The 21644-nt window shown below is 39.0% G+C and overlaps 1 protein-coding gene across 2 annotated transcripts in view; it reads left to right on the forward strand.

The window, feature by feature from the left end:
- Positions 1-516: 516 nt before the first annotated feature.
- PLCL1 (phospholipase C like 1 (inactive)) overlaps positions 517-21644 on the forward strand; it is a 375338-nt gene continuing 354210 nt past the window's right edge. Inside the window, exon 1 of one of the 2 annotated variants that reach the window (XM_037849839.1) lies at positions 517-1279. In XM_037849839.1, coding sequence (XP_037705767.1) covers positions 956-1279 — 324 coding nt within the window. In that variant the 5' untranslated portion in view covers positions 517-955. The remainder of the gene's footprint in view (positions 1280-21644) is intronic. The other variant, XM_037849838.1, reaches the window with a different exon arrangement.

The following is a 21644-nucleotide window of genomic DNA, read 5'->3' on the forward strand; positions in this document are numbered from 1 at the left end:
ATTTCCGCTTTGTTTTATTTATTCACATTGCAGGGCGAACTGAGAATCCTTTCATGGAATCCGAAGCAAAATATTCAACTCCAGGGTCCCAGTAAACCCTCGTTTATCTCTGCATGGACTTGACTTCTAAGGGTTGCAATTAACCTCTGATCGTGCAAAGCTGCACTCACTCATCCCAAACGCTTTGACATTAATACTGAGCATCACCTTTTCTCCAATTGCTTTGCAGACGAAAGTCTCCTTCCCTCCGGATTTTTTTGTACCTTCGGCTCATATCGAATATGTAAACTTCCTAAAATATACACGGAGTGCCTGCGGGTGCGCACACGCGCGCGCGCGCGCGAACACACCCCGGAGTACACGAGCCCTGCTGGGCTGGCTCCCAGTTACAGAACACATTCCATTCTTCGCTCACAGGCACAACCCCTCCGCAGTGAGGATTGGTCAGACCGACCCCCCTCGGTAAGGTAAGGCTCCTAAGAGGCCCAGACGCCTGCCAATCCCCACGGGCTGTCAAAACAAGCCTCCCGCCCAGTCACAACACAGCGGAGTGGAGGTCGCTGCCGCTGCCGCCGCTGCCGCCACCGCACTTCCTGGGACCGCCGCGTCAACGTCCGAGGACAAGTGGTGGTGCGCCGGGCTACAGTCGCCCCGCTCCGGCCACCCTTGGACCGCGCGCCTTCTGACCCAGAAGGCCGCCTGGCCAAGGGTCGGGTGCCTTTTGTTCGGCGCAGAGCGGGCGTTTGCATCTCGTTTTGGACACCTCCCTCTCCTTTCCGCCTCTTCTCCCTCCCGCTAAAATCTCCAACCCAATCCCGCCGCCGTTAGCTTGCCGGCCTCCTGGACCAAAGCCCGCGGACGTCTCTGCCTGAAGCGATGTCTCCTCTCCAGAAAGTTGCCGCCGTTGCCGCCTCCGGGCGGTGAAACAAAGTCTGGAGGGGCCGCCTCCGGGTGCATGAGCGCGCCTGTGCCTGGCGGCTGGACTTCGTTCCCGGGCGTGCAGTCATCCGCCGGGAACCCCGAAACGCGTCCGGCCATGGCCGAGGGCGCTGCAGGCAAGGAGGGTCCGGCGCCGCCCGATGCGGCGGGGGCTGAAGATGACCCCCGGGTGGGCCCGGACGCCGCCTCCGGGGATGGTGTGACGGCTGGCTTTGCGGGAAGGACGAGGGACCGTCGCAGCAGTATAGCACTACCCGGCGCCGTGGGGACCCCCGCTGAGAGCGACGCCGGCCTCTTGGAGGCGGCGCGGGCGACCCCCCGACGCAGCAGCATCATCAAGGTAAGCGAGGCCGCCGGGTCCCGGGGAGCGTGGCGGTGTTGGGTGGGTGACTCGGAGTCCCGGGCAGGATGTGCAGTCCCTGGAGACATCGCAGGCTCAGCATTGTTTTCTTCCTCCACCCACCTCATTACCAAACCTTCCTTCCTCGTCCGGAGATTCCCAGACTCAGCTCTTGGCTGTGAGAAGCAAAAGTGACTTTTTTTTTTTTCCTGACAGCGGAGGAGAAGTTCCGCTCTGCGCCTTTGCGTTTTGCTGGATGCTTTTGTTCATTTTCTTTGAAAGAGTCACTAAACCATTGATGAAGCGAGGAAGGGAGGGTAAATCCAGAAACCACGGGACAGTTGCGCACTGCTTTCCTAGGAAGGATTAGTTTGTCCCGCACAGTATAGGAAATGCAGTTTACTCTCAAGTGCTTTAAAAAATCCCTTCCAGACTCAAAAGATCCAGAGATCCCAAAAAACGATAACTTTCTCTGTAGGCAAGCAGTTTTCAGTGGACCCTAGCAGCAAAGTCGAGTGATGGAGGATCCCATAGTTTCTGCGTTACAGAAAGCTCAACTGGAAAGCGAGCAATCCCTCAAGCTTCCACTCGGTCCTTTGGTTTGTCACCACATACAGGGAAAAAGCCACCAGAGAGGATTTCTCTCCATCCCTTGGGCAAGGGATTTGTAAATCTCAGCTAGGCTCCAGTCTCTTTCTGTCTTCCACTTGGGGCTTGTTACCTCAGTTCCAGATTCTGTTTTGGGGAGCGTGACTTGGGGGAAAGGTCTCCCGGAAGAGCCCCTCCACTGGCTCAGGAAAAGGGCCTGTTAACATAAATGCATGTGAGTAATCAAGTGTATGTGAGATTGAAATCGATTTTGGTGGAAGAGCCCGACTCTCAGAGTCAGTGTGAGACTACTTATAAAAAAAGCCAGTGATGGCAGTGAGAGGCAGACTTGGAACCTCACCTTACTTGATGTGCTGATACATGTGAAACCCCTGGTCAGGTTTAAGCTGTGTAACCACGACATAATGAGTGTCTTTGTCAAACTTTAAATTGGAGCTTCCAGAGACAGTGTGGGTAGACTGCACCCACAGTTCATCCACCTAGTTCCATGTATGGCTTAGGCTTTTTCCCAACACTGGCACATGAAGTTTAAAACAGCAGAGAGATTTCTATATTAAAAGAAGAGGGGGTGGTAGTTGCAAATGACTTGTAGTAGTTTCTGTTATATTGTGGCTTTTGGATTTTGTGAAAAGGAGTACCCTGTTCTGGGTGTGAATTTGGATAAAAGAGAAACAACCACTTTTTTTGGGGGGGGCACCCACATGTCAGCAAGCATATTATTTTGAAACTTAAAAACATCCCAATTAGAAAGAAAACACACGTTTTAGATTCTAAGATGTTGATATCACATGTGGTCTTGTGTGTGTGAAAGCAGGCATCATCAAGATAGTTGAAAAGCTATGGTGATAAAAAAGCAGTGGGCTTTATAATGTAAAAAATAAAAGTAGTGGAGTATAAGGAATATACAAATTGTTGCAACTGTTTGCCATTCTTGAATTGTACAATATATTGGATTATATTCTCAGAAAGGTGGTTGCTGAGTAATGGTGTCTCTCTTGTTTTGAAGTTTCTGTTTTTGTGGCAAAAAAGGAGGCAGGCAACAGACTATCAACTTGATCGTTTCTCTGTTTAATAGTAAATAATAAACATTTAGTAAATAGTTTTTAAAATGTAAAGATACTAGAAAATGAAGTGAATTGTTATTTAAAATTTGGTTTTACTGAGAAAAAATAAAAAATCAAACATTACAAAGGAGTATGAAGGCAAAAGTGTGACTCACAGCCACTCTATACCCACCCCGTCACATAGCCCACCCCCCATAGCTATTAACACTTTCTTATATTCCTTCCAGAAATATTCTATGCATATATAAGCTTATGTGTATATTTGTATCTGTGGTGCACTATTGAAGTTCCTAATTTATGTAATAAGATTTAGGCTAAGGTTTTACAGGACTCATATCTTCAAATTTGCTTCAAACATTTTTGATAACCCAGAGGGTTGTGTAATTGGTCATTGTGATTAGCTGGTTAATCTTTAAGGATAACCAGGTAGAGTACTGGTGGGCAGCTGTCCTTGGGGTCTATTCCTAGAAGGCTTCAATCTCTTACAGTGGGGCTAAAGAAGCAGGTGGTGGACTCTGTTCCACTCCCTCCCTGAGATCAAACACCATTCTGTTGACATCTTGAGTCTGTTGCCCATGGTTTGTTCTTGAGTCTGTTGCCCATGGTTTTGTGCAGTACAAATGAGAATTTCTAAAAAAGGTCTAGGTCATTTAAGAAATACGTAGCACATGTTTTGTATTGAGAGAAAATGCATTCTTCACAATTTTAATAGTTGTTTTTATTTGGCACTGAAACATACATACAAAAGAAAGGTTTTAGAACATTTATATTAATCAAAACCATTAAATGTTGTTCCAAACATTCATAGTACAATCATGATTGTTATGCATGATCACAACTCTGAGCCGCTGAAAGATTCTGAATCATCTAAAATTAAATTCCCTTCAGCTTAATTTAGGGTATTGTTTCTATTCCATTCTAGTTATTTGTACAGTAATTATTAATTTGAATATTACATAAATTAGAATAGTGCATTCCTCTGTCATGCCAGAAAACAGACTGTCTTGTATATTAATAAAAGGAATGTTTTCAGTAAATCTTCCCTCTATAATTTGTGAAAACATGTGTTTAGTTGAGAAAACAATTTCCTTCTCAGCTGATGAAAACAATGACAATATTATCTTTACACATCTTCTGCAAGTCTTCTTTCTACTGTTGTTATTTTGTTTCTTCTATGCCCAGTTCCTAGTTTTTAAAAAATTTAATGTTAGAGTTAAACTAGGTTCTCTTTAATCCTTCTGCTTTTTAAACTGTGAGATTATTTTCAATAGCATCGACATTGATAAATTCTGTGTTTTTTGTAAGTGCACTATTATATACCATAACAATACAATAGAGTTCACCTTACTTGCTTCTTGATGACTTATGATTTATAATGCCAAGTTAGTTTCATGCAGGATTGATAATATCTAACAGTTACATATTATTCTACTTTTAATATATTTCTAATCAAGAAATTGAACCATTTCTCTATCTAGTACTTGATACCAAATTTCTAATGCTTACAATGTTTAACATTGTAGAATATAGTTTTTAGCTCTATAATTCTGTAATGTTCTGAAAATTGAAAGCAGTACAGCTTATTTCTTATACTAGGTGGTGGAACTGACGTACATACCTGTTTTCAAAATAGTGGTTGATTTTTCTTCCATCGTATGAAACATGTTGAAGGGTTTTGCTTTTTCCCATGTTCTTTTTATTCTACAAAGTATGAGTTCTCTAGGCAAAGAAGAATAGAAATGGTCACTTGGATCTAATGGACATGGTGTGGGGTGATGAAGATAGGAGATAGTAATGAGATACTGAGATCTTCGCTGAATCAGCTTAACTCTGGTATTGTTCATGTCTCTTATTTTATATAAAGGCCAGTCTCACTCTTCATTTTTCATTGTGGGGGTGGTGGAGTGGGTTTCTGACTTGCAGCCTCAAAGATGTGCCTTGGGTACCGATTGACCCACATCAAAATTTTGACTCTCCTCAGAGGGAAAAGGGAGTGGAATTCCCATTTATTAAGTGCTTCCTTAATATATTTCTCAGAGTATACTCTGAGTCAGTTACTGAACTAGGTGCTTTCATACATTATATCACTTAATCTTCACAGCAAACACTCTAAAGTAGGCAAGGGAGGCACAGAGAGCTACTGATTAAATGTGGAGTTAGGATTTAAAGCCATGTCTGCTATGGCTTGTGCTCTCAGAGGTTGGGAGTCCACACTCTATGAACACTTTCTAGGTTAGAAACAAACTATTGGGCATTGCATCATGTCCCCCACAAAAGGCATGTTCTGGTTCCAACTCCTGTTATTAGGTAAGGTGTGCACAAACTGAATGAGGGTGAGCCTTACTCAGTGTGGTTGAAGTCCTTATAAGCTAAGGAAATTGGACACAAAAGAGAAGTGAAGGGAAGTAGCCAGAAGCTAGAAGTCAAAGGAACTCAAAAGAGAAAGGAAGTGATGGCCACCGTATTCAGTGCTATGTGACAGAAAAACCAAGGACCAAGAACTGCTAGAAGCTAGCCCTAGAATGCCACAGTTTTCTGGAAGAAAGGATCATCTTGCCGACACCTCTGATTTTGGACTTTAGACTTCTCCTAGCTTCAAAACTGTGAGTCAATAAATTCCTGTTGTTTAAGTCAATCCATTATATGGTCTTTGTTTTAGATGCCTGGAAACTAAGATACAATCTGAATATTTAAGAGAATGGCAGGACTGAATCTTGGGCTGCAAGGCATGTAGGGTAAACAAGCATTTCTCACTGCCCTCTCCCCAGTTCTGAGCAATAACTCTAGAAAGGGATTGTAAACGTTCTGTCAGAGGCTATTTTTTAGGCCTGGGCTGTATTTTAAAAGGCAGGGCAATTTGGCAGATGTTCTACTGGGTGTCAATAAGTGGAGCTCACACCTGTTGTTTACACCAGGCCCATTTCTCCCTTTCCCCTGCAGACAGCTGAATTTGGGGAGGGTTCTATACGCTGATACACAGAGGCAACAAGTACCCAGGGCATAGGAATAGGTACTATTCTAGGGGAGTGAAGAAAAATGGGATCTTAAGTCAAAGCTCTGAAAGCATTTTTAATAGAGACAGTTATAAAGGGAAATTAAGTATAATTGAAAAATTACTTAAAAATATTAGGCCCACTCTGAGTAACATAGGCTTTTGTACATTGGCCTGGAACTAATCGGGATTCATAGATTTTTTTTTCCCTGTAGAAATGTGTGTTGAAAGTACCAAATAATCAACTTAGGGATGAATTTGGGAAAAAAAACCTGATCATACAGTGGAGCTGGCCAGTCTTTACTGTAAAGGGTGCCCTGAGTGTGACCTGGTGCTTTCAATTGGGGGTGTTCTTCCTGAGATATGATTCAGCTGTATGAATAGCATTGAACCTCTTAAGTAGTTTTGGTTTACTATCCTAGCATCTTTAAGCAGAACATTTATTTGTATTCTATGAAATTATCATAGAAACATGGTCCCGTTTCACCTTAGAAGTGGTTGTTTCTCATTGTGGTACCCCTTTCTGATGTGATTTATTATAGGACCTCTCAAGAGATTTAGTAATGAAATTTAGATAAAGAGCCTTGTGGCACATTGATGAAAGGTGCTTAGAAGTGCCTACTGATCATTGTTTGCTATTATTATTAGAATTTACACCATTTGTTTTCCTTCTTGGAAAAATATATTAAGGTTAATATATAAGCTTTGGAGGCGTTAAATGTACATTGCAATTAAGCCTGAATAGTTTTGTCAGCCTTTCCCTCTTTACAGTAGAGAAAACAGATAATTACATTTTGTGCAGTAAAATATCAATAGAACATTTATTGTCAAATAACACCTTCGGCAGAGCAGAGCATTAGGATACAGCCGACTTTACTTTCATTGCTACTGAACAGTCAGTTAACTTATGGGTAATGCAGGAGCAACTGATTAGGCAGGGGGGGAAGTAGCTTAGTAAAGGAACTGCAGCAGTCTTCACTGTTCCTCTAGTCATTTTAGCTTGACTTTAGTAACTGTGAACATTGAAAATAATTTAATTTTTAGAATCAATAGTCAAATTGAGATGTGTGTAAGATTTTAAAAATTATCCAACTTAAAAGAACCAAACAGAAGTAAGAGGCAGGAGTAAAGTTACTTTTTGAATTTTGCATTGGGAATCTCAACACCACTGAATGAACTATCGGTTATAAGAATGGGTGAGAGAATACTTTGATTGGATTTGCAAGCTAAATCTAAGGTAATAAATCAAATTGTATTGCAGTGAAATCTGTGAGTTCTACAAAATCTCATATTTTTGACAAGCATTTTGACAATGAGAAAAGGCTTATATGTAATTCTATCAAATCTTATTCACCTCTGTACCCCAGTTCCTATAATAGGGACAATGGAAAGAGTTTATTTTAATTAATAATTATACCAAACTGGTAACAATAAAGACCAAAATGTTAACTCTGTAAAAATGGGGATAATAATAAGAATACTCATCTCATATGGTTATTGTGAGAACTGTATTAAATTAGTTAATGCACATGAAATACTTAGTACAATGTCTGATTCATAGTACAAATGATATAAGCATTTGCTATTATGAAAAACATATTTTGTAGTTTGATAATTTATCTCCCAGCATCAATAAACCAAAAAGAAGTATCAGAATTTCTGATTCAAGGAAGATGCAGTGTTGTCATTAAGTAGTAGTGGGTATGATGTTGTATGATTGAGATTTCTTCCCAGTTAGTTTTGAGGTAGACATAGTTCCCCCATCTATAGGCATAGCATGGTCAATATTTGTCAAGTTCCATTCCAAGAGATGAGAAAGTCTGTCTAACCACTTAATTCCTTTTTCTGGTAGAAGTTCCAAAGTCAATATATGGGAAATTCAAATGTATGATTATGTCATGAAATTGTCCTCATGGCTGCCTTATCATGTTAAATGTGAGCCCACTTTGCCATGCAGAGTTATCATACCATGAGCTGAATGGTACCCAGAGATTTGTCCACATCACTTGGCAACTGGCAGGTGTTAAAGGCACGGTTGACCCTCTTGTTGAGATACGTATGTCAGCTTTAATTATCTATCTGCAGTTATGTGAAATTACTAAATTGACATGCAACTTTGGCTTTTTCTTTCTTTCTCTTTTTCTGTTGCGGCATGTGCACAATAAAGTATTTGGGCACATTCTCTTAGAGTGGATTTTTTTTAGTTAGAAAAAGAGACTTTCTTCAAGTGTCTGAAATTTAAAACAGTAATTTTTTGCAGTACATAAGTATGGGATCAAGCTGTTTTTGTGATAAATGTAGTGGTGTGTGTGGGTATGTGTGTGAGTATGTGTGCACACATGCTAGCACATTGGAAGTCAGAAGCCTCGCTTCAACAGTAGGAGACCCTTTAATCTCAAGCTTTGTGTCCTACAGCTTGCATGATGGTCTTTATCCAAAGACCATCACAAAAGTAACTGTATGGACTGTGAGAAGTCAAACTCAAAAGTGCGATTAAGTTAAGTTTGAATAGAAGTTGAGGTTTCTAGGGAAAAGGGAGAAGAGGAAGAGAAGGTTCAAGGTATGCCAAAGGTCAATGGAACTAGATGGAGAATAGAGTAGGTGGGGCCATATTTATAAATGGACAGAGTAAATAACTATCTTTTGGCTTAACAAAATATCTCTTCACCTGGATCATTCTGCCAGAAGTTACAAATTTTAGAATTCAATTTTTTTTTTTTTTTTTTTTGGCTTTTGATGGCTTTTGGCTCTTCTGGGTCCCCTTCTAACTAATGAACACCTTAACTATAGGATGATGGCAATTGCTGGGCAAAAAGCCCTTTGATCCTAGAGATTCCTGGGAAAGATTTAGGGAGCATTTTTCCTGAATTGTTGGTGAAAATTCCTGGCATTAAAGGTAAACTTCATCTAATTTGCTGTTTTTTTAGGCCCATCCCTAGAAAAATCCAAGGGAATTCTTCATGGTTGCACTCCTTATGACAAGTTTATAAGGAGAAATGGTTTCTGACAAACAAAGTATTCATTGAAATTGGAGTAACAAGATAGAAGTAGTTGTGGGTGCTGGAATTAGTCACCAGAGTTGAGAAGAAAAGCCTCTCAGCATTCGCATATTCAGGGGGCCATGAACTGTTGTGTTCAGCCACCCTCCCAGCATTCCTCACCCTTCAACCACACCCCATGGACTGGGAGAGAAGTGGTAGCATTGGGAAGGAGATGGTTTATGGTTCCTAAAGAGTGCCTATTCCTTCCCACTTACCTCATTGTGTGCCAGGAGAGAAGGTTCATGACACTTTTTGAGGATGAGAGAGAAAGGACTCAAGAGAATCTTGTGTAAAGATTGGGCAGTAGTGGTGGTGACATCCAGGCCTTCCTGTAAATTGGAACTGACACCGTTCTCTTCTCTGTAGGGTACAGAGTGACTAGACTGTCAAAGCTCTGATGCTGTTCTGGGGAAAGAGGACATGGTAGAAGATGGCCAGGTCTCTTGCTGGTGCCCCTCTGTGCTTGTTTGAATGTACTATGTCCCCCAAAACGCCGTTATCCTTGATGCAATCTTATGTGGGCAGATGTATTGGTGTTGATTAGATTGTAATTCTTTGACTGAGTGTTTCCATGGAGATGCGACCCACCCAACTGTAGGTGATAACTCTGATTAGATAATTTCCATGGAGGTGTGGCCCTGCTCATTCAGCATGGGCCTTGGTTAGTTTACTAGAACACTATATAAGCTCAGACAGAAGGAGCGAGCTTGCTACAGCCAAGAGGGACACTTTGAAGAATGCACAGGAGCTGAGAAAGGAGCTGCAGCTTAAAGAGACATTTTGGAGATGGCCTTTGAAAGCAGTCTTTTGCTCCTGAGAAGCTAAGAGAGGACAAATGCCCCAAGAGCAACTAAAAGTGACATTTTTGAGGAACTGCAGCCTAGAGAGGAATGTCCTGGGAGAAAGCCATTTTGAAACCAGAACTCTGGAGCGGACGCCAGCCACGTGCCTTCCCAGCTAACAGAGGTTTTCCGGACGCTATTGGCCATCCTCCAGTGAAGGTACCCGATTGTTGATGCCTTGCCTTGGACACTTTATGGCCTGAAGGCTGTGACTTTGTAACCAAATAAACCCCGTTTATAAAAGCCAATCCATTTCTGGTGTTTTGTGAAAAGGCAGCATTAGTAACAAAGGCTGAGGTAGCGGTGGGGTGGGATTGGGAGGAAGACGTTAGTGTTCAAGCCAGATCTTTAACAGCAGGATGATGGATGTCTAGGGAAGAAGGGGAAGAAACCAGCATCCCCTCAAGAGAGTCAGCATTTGGATGCCTGCTTCACAGAGAGAACCAACTCTCAGTTCAGTGCTAACCAAAGAAACAGAGAAACGAGCCCAGAGGTACTGTGACATTCCCATGGGACTCTCTTGTGGGGAGATTTGGCCTGTCCAATCCCTCCTTCCTAACCCAACCCCTGAAGGGAAGCTCAGGGGGAAGAGAAAGGGAGAAGTGGGTAGAGCAGAGGCATCCCCACCCCTGCCACAACAGCCAGCATTCTAGCCTGCGATGCTGCAGGGTAGGGAAGGGGACCTTGAATCAAACTTAAGATTGAAGTTTTAAAATAAATCAGACTGACAGTTTAAGGACTTTGAAGAACTCTTGTAATAACTGAAAAACTGAAATGTTATGGAATCAGAATGAGCCGTCAGTATCAGTTCCAGTACCAGGGGAAAGGGGATCTGAGAATGGAAGAGTTGGGAGGGGCAGTTATAGTGAAGATTAATCTTTCATGTTTACGCCCCAACAACTTGAGACTGCTTAATAATACAATTACATTTCATAGAATTGGAGAGCTGGACAGGAACTTAGAGATCATTCTCTAATTCTGCTCCTCTATTTTACTAAGGATGGCTATATACTATTTCTCCCATTCTTTCAGGAAGCCAGTAGAGAATTGTTTATGATACCATGGATAGGCAATGGGGGGTTATTTTAAAAATTCGTGTTATAGAATAATGATAGGTACTAACATTTATTGTCAAGATTTTACAATTCTTATAAGATGTAGGTATCATTATTATTATTTCCACCTTACAGATGAGGAAGCAGAGGCTTTGAGAGGTAAGGAAATACTCATAATCTCAGACCTATTAAATGTGTGTGTTGGGGAAGTGAAGTGGGGCTGGATTCCAACCCAGGGTTATTGGAACACATCACATCGCTCCTCAGAAGTTTGCTGTGTGTTTTATCTTTTGACAGTCTTCTCACCATCTCCCTTGTCCTTCCTAATCACCAAATCTTTAGCGCAGAATTTTACTCCTTATTTCCTTTTTAATCCCTAAACCCCAAAAGCAAGCAAAGGTTTCAGAATATATTAATCTGACTTGAATGAGGCAGGGCAGAAAATACACTAAGGTGGTTCAACCTTGCATCATTCTACAATAAAGCAATCATTTATTGAGCTAGATGCACATATATCATCTCATTTAAGTTGGAAGGCAGAGGAATCAAAAAACAAGAAAAAATCTGAGATGATTGCTTTGGCACCTCTCCTAAATTGGGGGATTTGGGTTTGTTACTCTTTAAAACTGAGATGTCAGAAACCCTATGTATTAGTTTCCTGTTGTTGCTATTACAAATTACCACAAATTGAGTAGCTTAAATCAACACAAATTTATTATCTTACTGTTAGAAGTAGGAAGTCCAAGGTTAGAAGTAAGGTTAGAAGTTCAAAATGGATCTCACTGGGATAAAATAAAGGTGTCAGCAGAGCTGTATTCCTTTTTGGATACTCTGGGGGAGAATCCAGTTTTCTTGCCTTTGTCAGCTTCTAGAAGCTGCCTGCATTCCTTGGCTTGTGGCCCTTTTCCATCTTCAAAGCTGGCAATGTCTGATCAAATGCTTCTCATACCTCAACATCACTCCAACAGTGACTCTTCTGCCTCCCTCTTCCACATTTAAGGATCCTCATCATGACTTTGGGCCCACTCAGATAATCCAGAATAGTCTCCCTATTTTAAGGTCAACTGATTAGCCATTTTAATTCCATCTGTGACCGTAATTCCCCTTTGCTATAGACATCTTTGGAGGGGTGGTGGTCATTATTCTGTCAATTTCACCCTTGTTTAAGAACTGGGTCTTTGCTACAGTGATGATATTACCCAATTCTAGATAAATTTTAGTGGATTCTTCAAATAAAAAAGAATTCATTGACAAATCTGAGCATCTCATGGGGTTAAGATTTCGGATTTTGGTAATAGTTTTAAAGAAAAACAATTAATTTATAGATTTTAGGAGCATTTCATTTCCACTGCATCTGAATTTGTATGTGACCTACTTCTTATAGTTTATACTGTCACAGAAAATTGAACTGAAAGGATTCTTAGGGTTCAACTCATAATAGGTGAACCCACCCTTCTACAGATTTGGAAACAGACTCAGAGACATTACTGACTTCCTCAAATCTCAAGGCAAATTGTAAACTGATACTGACATTTTCCAACTTTTTATGCCCTGATGAGATTTAAAAAGAAACTTCTGGATTTTATTCTTAGTATATGCTTTACAAGAATTGAAGACGATTTTTAGGTTCTAATGACATTCTCATGCATTTGTATTGACTGTGAGTAGAATGTACCACTGAATACTCTCCTGAAAAATGGATTCAATTGATCTCTATATTTGGGCAGATGTCCACTTCTTCCCTCACTATTCAATTTATAAAATGTCCCCAAACCATAATGAGAAAAGAAGATGAATTTTGAGACATGGGAAGATTCTCTGTAGCCATAGGTGGTGGGTAGTTTTTTTTTGATATGAGTCTCTATCTTAATTTTTTCCATTAAGATGTAATTTGGTGTGTCCTGATGGCTGGTGTGTAAAATTATTTATTTTTCCTCTTTCAAATTTATTGAATAATTTTTGTAAGAAAAATTATATTGTAAAAGTTATTTATAATACCAGTACACAAAGCACACATTTACCTGGGCCTCATAGAAGTCATAATTGTGTTCATGTATGCATTGTCAGTGTAATGGGGTTTCCAGCTTGTGTGGCAATGTAAGATGTTTAAAATAAGAATAAAGTTCAGAGTTTCCTCAGTGCTGCCTATATCAAAGGATAATTTCCATGCAAGCTCATGTCATGGAGAATCTGTTGCTCTCCTGTGTCAGCGATAATAACACTAGCTTATGGAATGTTTTCCATTGTATAAATCTTTTAAAAGCCAGAAGAGAAAACTGTATTCTCCACTGACATTGGGATTGACTGAGAATGTGGTGGGTTTAGTGGCATTAAATAAGATAAGAAAAAAGTTAGTCATAATTATAAAAAATACTGGATATAGTCTTAGATACTTATTTATATAAAATGAAAACTTTGCTTAGGATATTTTTGCTATTTAAACTCCTTCAAGGAAAGTCTGGAGAAAGCTAAACTGTGATTAAAGTCCTTTAACAACTATTATCTTTTAAAAATCTGCTTTTTTACAAGGTACAAAAACTGTTCTGAGGCTTCTTACAGACATAAAAGCCTAATTTTGTGTTTATCTGCTTATGCCTTAGATCCTTCTGCATTCTTATTCATGTTTCTAATTTTGATTTTTAGTTTTTACAGTTGAAAATGGCTTAAGCATTTTAAAGATCAAATAGATGATTAAGGTAGATTATTTGTCTTATTCCTATAAGGATCATGGTTCAATCACCCTTCCAAGGAGCTGTCTTTGTAGTTTTCTTCACATGTTTTTTTCCTATCATTTGGGTATTTTCCTTCTCAGGCTATTCCATTTCCAGCTTTCAAGAAGTATATTCCATTGGTGATGGTACCCAGCCCTCCAAAGTACTGGTTGCTTAAGATGGTTGGCTTGATCTACATCAGAATTTAAGGGTTCATTACAAAAATCTTTACTAAAGGTGGAATCTAGCTCTGAGAATTTTACATATATATATGTATTTTATATGTGTGTGTGTGTGTGTATGAATCATTGAGCCCTTGAAACAAAGGAATTCACTTTCCATATCTGTAAATACTCACATTTTTTATGAGACTAAGTTGCTCTAACAAAGAAACCCCAACATATAGTGCCTCCAACATGATAGAAGTTTATTTCTCTCATAAGTAACATTCCTATAGTAGGCACATGGTTACAAGTCAGGTAGGTGGCTCTGCTATATAAGGTAATGCAAGGATCCAGGTTCCTTTTGTCTTCTTTTTGGGCCTTGGGTGTTGTCCTTGCCCCTTTGATGAAGCTGACTCACCACCACTTCATCCTCCTTCTAGCCGATAGGCAAGGGGGAAGAGAAAATGGTGGGGGAGTAACTGCCTTTTAAGGAAGTGACCTCTAAGTTGCACATACCACTTCTGCTCATATCCCATTGGTCCGTTAGTCATATGGCCATATGCACCTGTAAAGAAAGCTGGGAAATGTAGTCTTTACCTGGGTGGCCATGTGCTCAGCCGAAGTTTAGGAGATTCTTTTAGTAAAATGAAGAAGAGGAGACTGTAAGTTTTTGTTGGGTTTTAAAATAATTAGTCATGAGATATATTCTTAACTTGGAGATGGAGTCAAATAATTTTTAATGTGAGGAGTCAAGTATTAATCTGATATGTTTTGATGTTCACACTATTTGCTTTAATTTGGGCAATTGATTGGAACATGGCTCATGAACTACAAGGTCCATATTTCAATACTTATATGAACCAGTTAACTTCAAAATTATGTCTCACAGACATGGACTGCTCTTTTAATCCTGACTTGCAAATGCATACCATATGTGAGTCACAGAAAAACCACAAATAAGAACAGTACAGAATGTGTGAGAGAATCTGTGGACCATCTTAGGAGAGCCTTGGAGGTCATTGGGTGCCATTAGAGTGGGAGCCCCTGTAGATGTGTGGCTGTTGACCTCCAATCAGCAGGGAGCTCATTCTCTCACAAGGGAGCCAGTTTCATTTTCAGGTTGCCTTTGCTGTTTAAAGAAAGCTTATGGTGCACCCAAATCAAGTTCTTCCCTGACATATTTCCTATGTAGTCCTATTTTTACCTCCAGGAGCTAGAAAGAATTAGTCCTCACGTGATGGCTCTTGACATTGTGTCTCCTCCCACACCCCCACCACAACAATATCCCTGACATTTATTGAGTGCCTACCATATTCCACACACTGTTCTACATACTTTACATGTATTAACTCAAATAATTTTACTAACCTAATGAAGAGGGAGTTTTTACCCCAATTCATAGTTGAAGAAATTGTGGCATAGACAGTTTAAATAACTTGCCTAGATTCCCACAGCAATTAAGTGGCATGTTCTTATTTGTCAGCGTTTCTTTTTAAATATTGTTCCTAGAACATAGCATGCTATGTTGAATGTACTGTGTTCTACTAGAGTAGTCTGTTTTACTTCTCTTCTTTTGATGATATATTTCTATGAATGTAACCCTTAGGAGAATTTTACTTTGGGGAAAATAAGCTGCAAATTTCATTGATAGAAGTTCAGCAAAGTTCTCTTTGCATTTAAGAAGCTTTGCTCCTAAATATGAGGGAATAAGATGGGTTGACCAAAGCAGGTTTGATAGACAGCTGGATTACATTTAATACGATTTGTAAAGGCATTGTATTTTCTTAAATAGGGGAGTAATTGTTAAAAAAAAAAAATAGTAGCTATGTGAAACAGCAGACTGTGTGAAACAATGAGATGAATTAGGGATTAAGAGAACAGCTAGAGGGTTCTAGAATTAGATGCTAGGTCCAGGAGGTGGTATAGCATTGACTTCACAGGTGTAGACTCTAGGATTTAACTCTCAGAATTGGAATCTTTATTCTCTACTTATTAACTGTGTGATGTCAGGCAGGTTATTTAACCTTTGTTCCTCAGCTTCATCATCATAGTAGAACCTACCTCTTAGGACTGTTAGGAGGACTAAGTAAGATAATATATATAGATGCCTAGTGCAGTAGGAATGCACATGGTAGATATTCAGTAAATCTTATTATTATTTGGAAATAGTAAAGACAAAATCTGGACAAAATCAGGACTTTTTAGAGATTTGAAGGAATTGACAAATAAAAACAACTCTTGTAAGATTTTGATCATGGAGGGCTTTGAAGAAAGTGGTGTCTTTGACTGATGGAACAAAACCCTGTCCTCTGGCTACCATGTATAACCTGGTTGAGGTTGGAGCCGTCACCTCCTAGATGCCAAGGCAACTCTACAGTCCCTGCTCTTGCCCTTTGGAGTTGTAGGGATTAGTAGCATTTGTTTTCCTCTGATTTCTTGCAACATTACGAATGAATAAGTCCAGACACTTTGATTTTAGTTGATACAGTCAGTCGTTATTAAAAAGAAAACGCTTTCCATCTCCACCAAAAAATGCTGTAAACTAACCAGCAGTATTTGTAACTATTACCCTCTCTGTTCCTTCTCAACAAACAATTGTACAGTTTGTGCTAGGGAGTCAAGTTTGTTAAAAGGTGATTTTCAACTTCCTCAAATTCTAGAGTAAAATAATTAGCTATATATGAATTCAGTGTACTTCATTTAGTTCAGCAGATGATTTTTAAATACGTACTGTATTTGACACTGTGCTCTTGTCTAAAATCTCATCTTAGTGAATAGTGTTTTATGGGGCTTTTTTTTTTTTCTTGGTTTAAGTTAATTGAAATTTTAGAAAAAATCCTTATAACCCCTACCTTCCTAATAACTCAGCTTTAAGGGACACCTAAAACTTTGGTAAAGACATCTATTATGAATAGTTTCTTTAATTTACCTGAACTAACTTCACCTTACAATTCAACTATCTCTCTGAATTTTGCTTCTCGCTGTACAGAAGTCCTCTTGCAGTCAATTATTTTAGACTCCTTTTTTTTCCCCTGGATTTTTGCTCATTTTGGGAAAAGTTTGGGAATATGTATGAAATGTGAATGAAAGCTTGTCTTAGTATTTTAAAAATCACATCTTACTCAGACTCAGATTTTTCCTTTTTTTTTGTTTTAAATCCAGTTTCCTTGGTTAGATTGTAAATTTCATAAAAGCAAGAACTATTGAAACTGCTTGGTTTTGTGTTCCTTCCAAAGACAGTATACAATGCTCTGCAAAAACAGGGGCCTTAAATAAATAGTGACCAATCTTAAAATTAACCTTTAAAATTAAGGAAAGGAGTGAACCATAAAATTGGCAGCCATTACTAATTTTATTATGAGTAATAATATGGTTAAGAGGCAATGCTGTCTATTTGTTTCCCTGCAGCCTTTATAACCAAGGCTGCTGAGAATCAGAGGTGCGTCCTGGTCTTTTCACATAGGTGTTTGTCATCTGCCAGGTTCTTATGGGTGAGGTCCAAGTCGGTGGGTGGAAGAGGATTTGAAGGCTGTAACATTTTCTATCTCTTTCTTTATACCCATTAAACTTAAACACAGCTTCCTTTAGTAAGGCACCCTGAAAGAATTGGAATTTTGGCTGAAATCCTTGTACAAACAAATCATGCATTCAATTGAAAAGGTTGTAATAAGAACTAGAGATCAAGTATTTCTGTTGGATGAGTCTGGGCCCAATCATAGAACTCCACAGTAAACTTAATTGAGGAGCTGTATTCCTGGAAATTTAAAGGCAAAAACCTTTTATGGTAGAACACATGGACAATATTCTCTCAGTTTATCAGCTATTACCTTGATTTTGATAAGAAGTAAATAAATTAGACACTATTCTATAAACAATGGGAAATTGTAGTGTCCCTTGTTTTTTCTTTATTTGTTTCATCTCACCAAATTGTAAAGAAAGGGACACATTTGGACTTTTCTTGCATGTTCTATACTCCTTTTAAGTTCTAGGCATATACTTTATTTCCTGCCCCCCCCAAATTGAAACAAGATAACTCTTTTTTTTCCACATTCCTAAAAGGATCTTTGACCTAAGTTATGTAGTCTATTATTACTGGGTTCACTTAGCTTGGGGCAGAGAAGAGGACACAGACTTGAGAATCTTGACTTTGCTACTTACTAATTGTGTAGTCATGAGGAAGTTTTAAAACTTTTCAGAGCCTCAATTTCTTCCCTGGTAAAATGGAAATTATAATACCTGTCCTGCAAGTTTTCTATAAGGCCTGGAGGTGATAAATGCTGTATATCTGAAATGCTGTAAGCATTTAATAAAATGCCAGTAGCAGTTGTTTAGTGAGAGATTGTACCTAAAAGATAGGGGACTTGACAAACCACTTATCTAGCAGCTCCTCTAATGAAAATACTGCATATTAGCTAGTGAAGGAAATTTTATAGTACTATAAATTTTTTTACAACAGGGTTTAAATACTGTCCCAGGAGCTGATGTCCTTGTGTCCTTCTGGGTGGCTTCTCAACTTGCTTCACAATAGCAGTGTGACAATGCTAGGTGAAGCAGTCCCATTGGCTATCACCATGTTTTTAGCTCTTTCAGCAAATTTAGGACCATTTTTAAAAAGCCTTCGTCTGGTATGTCCCAGGTCTGAACCTCCCCGTTGGTGGTTTCTAATACTTTAATCTTCTGCTTTGCATGGGCTAATGCTTCCTGTTTCTTTGTATGTTTTGTAGTATTTTCTTGCAGCCTGGACATTTTGATATTTTAATTTTGATAATTTAATTGCATTTGCTGGATTTTGGACTCTGAGATATCTGTTCCTTAAGCTTGTATCCAGCTAGTGTTATGACAGAGATTTCCTTGAATTCCTGTAGATAAAACACACATACACACACACACACACGCACACACACAAACACACACACACAAGAAAACTCCTTTCCCAGTCTTTGCAGATTGGCCTGTGCCAGTGCTCTTCTTCAGAGCTTAGCCATACAATGAAGTTAGAGAATAGCTTGAGGCAAAAGAACAGGTTCCTTCTCATCCTTTCTGTACATGTGTCTTGTCCTGGATATGTGCATGTGACCCTAGGAATTCCCCTGTTTACATGGCTACAAATGGCCCCTCTTCCTTTTGCTCCAGGCAGCTGTGATTTGACTGTTTTCCCATAGTGTTCTGTAACAGACCTCTGTTGGCTGCCTTTACAAGAAGGGAAAATTCTGGGATGGCAAGTCTGTGATGAGTGTTCTGATTAAGTACTTCAGGCTGCCACCAAATAGACTGGCACAGACATACATGCTCCCAGTATGGACACGTGCATTACTCTGCTTCTCCAGAACTGGGACCAGGGACCTGCACTGGGAGCAAGGGCTGGATCCACACCAAGACAGTGCGGGGATGGAGGAGGGACCATCAAGGAGACCGCATGATTCTACTGTTTTTAAGTTGCCTTTTTCTTGATTTGGTGCTCACTTGTTATTGTAACCTCTTCATTGCTTTCTGGAGCTTTGAGAAAGATGTTTCTGCCAGTTCTTGCTGCTTGTTCAAGGCTTCTGTGGGAGGGCAGAGCTCTGGAGTGTCTCACTCTACCTGCTTGATCAGGGCAGGGTGCCACCGTGTCTTAAACCATGTATGATATGCGTTAAGTCAAATTACCCTTCAGTTATCTTAAGATCCTTGCCAGTAAAAGCTTGGCTTCTAAACCTCTACCTAAACTCATCTTGTTTTCATCTAAAATGTTACTTTTGTCTAAAATCAAAACGATGTTAACTCTTCAAACTAACATTATATATAAATAATATATATGGAGACTATGGTATATATGTGAATATATAAATATAGAAATTATATATTATAGTTAAAGAAATGATGTATGTTAAATATAAAGATGTCTTAGTCATGATATATTTTGGCTCTTTCATTCAAATATCAAAAATTGAGTTTATATATAGTAGTACCTATATGACGGTAGGGGAAGGATGCAGGCTTTGTTTCTGGTTATTCTATGTTTTATATTAAATCTTTAAATGTATGCTTAATATCTCTGTTGTGGAGCCAGAGCCACTGAAATTTGATTTGACTAACAGCCTTTTTGGCAATGCTAATCATTTTTTTTTTTCACACTCTACTTACTACATTTGTACATTTGGCAAAGTAAGTTTTAATGATTGATTGATTGATTCATATGTTCATTGATTCGTCTACTATTTATAACAAGGTTATATTTAGCAATACAGAGATTCAAAGATGAGGCAGACATATACTATACCCAATGTATTAAAATTATAATACCATAGAGAAAATAGGTGCTATAATCAAGGTATAGATCTGAGGTCCAAGTTAGCTCCTGAAAAATGTTTATTGTATGAATGAATATATCCAGGCCTGTGTATCTGTTTGTTGGATAACCCTAAGTCCCCAGATTTGCCCTTCTTCTGTGTTTCCCAACTCATGAATAGCGTCACATCTTCCTAGTAGTTATTGCTAGCAGTCTGGGCATCATCACTGACTCCCTCTTCCTCTCTCTCTTGTCATATCCAACCTATCACCATGCTCTCTTGGTTTTACCCTCTGAATAATTCTCATGGCTACTCTAGTTCAGGTTACTTCCACACTTGGCCTCTAATATCATATTTTCCTAACTGGTCTTCCTGCCTCCAAATCTCTTTTTTTCCTAAACCATTCTCCAGAGGAGCAGCTAGAATCTTATTTCTAAAAAACAAATCTAATTGTATCATTTTCCTGCTTAAGATTTTCTGATGACTACCCACTCCTCTGGGAATAAAGCACAAATCCCTTTAGGAGATTTTAGGAGGACTGGTACAATGTGGACCTTGCTTATTTTTCCAGCTCCATCTTCTACTTTTTCCTACCTGTCCCATTCTATTTTATGAGATGCTGTATATAAAGCATGTTGCCCTACCCACAGCTATTCCAATATATGTTAGCTATTTTTATTATTCTTGATATGACTTCTCTGAAAATGGCAAAACTGGAAAAATATTTAGGAGCATTAAACAAGGGAGGTTGGAAGGGAGAGAAGCTCAAAGTTGACAAGAGGATACAATCTAGGTGCCAGTAATTAAATTGGATAATGGATACCATTTTCCAATTTAAGAAATTTAAATTGTCAAATTTAAGAAATTTACCCAATTTAAGAAATTTAATCCAGATTAAGAAATTATTAAATCCATTATACTTTTGAAAAGTAGTTTCTTTGGATGGTCTTGAATAATTCAAGGTAGCAGATGAAAAAGGAGTCTCTGTTGACTCTTAAATTTGTTGTTTCCTGAGATTATGATCTAGTTTAGAAAAGTCACCAGATATTCACTCTTCAAGATTTACTTTGTTTTCCCAAGTTCCCCAAATGGTCATGGCCCTGTTGTTAAGTGTTTAGCTGGCTACAGAATTTCCTTAAATTGTTATTTCTAGTCAATGGAATATGATGACTCACAATGAATGCAACTTTTCTGTTTTTACTTACTGATTTTTATCTTCACATGGTCAAAAGTCAATATTTCTGTTACTCTAAAAGATTAGCAAATGTGTTTGTTTGTAAGAGAGAAAATCAGATTTAATTTAATTAACTTTTGTGTCTAGCATGACAAATATTAGTAACTTGAGGATGAGCCATTTGGTCATGCTTTAGAGATGAATAGGAACAGTTTGTGACTACTGTTTTTCTATTGTATTGTTATAATTTGGGTTGAAAGATCTATTTTCATTAGTTTGGGATAAATAATTCTTTTGAAAATATCAGTATTTCAGTGATGTTCATATTAACTGTGTTTTTATTTAATGAAATCTTTGGCAAGAGATTAGTTGATTCATCTGATATATGTTGTCAAATTGCTTTGGAATAGTGTAAAGACTATATAGAGGACTTTCTTATATTGT

The sequence above is a fragment of the Choloepus didactylus genome, chromosome 9 (assembly GCF_015220235.1).
Source record: "Choloepus didactylus isolate mChoDid1 chromosome 9, mChoDid1.pri, whole genome shotgun sequence".
Classification (NCBI taxonomy): Eukaryota; Metazoa; Chordata; class Mammalia; order Pilosa; family Megalonychidae; genus Choloepus; species Choloepus didactylus.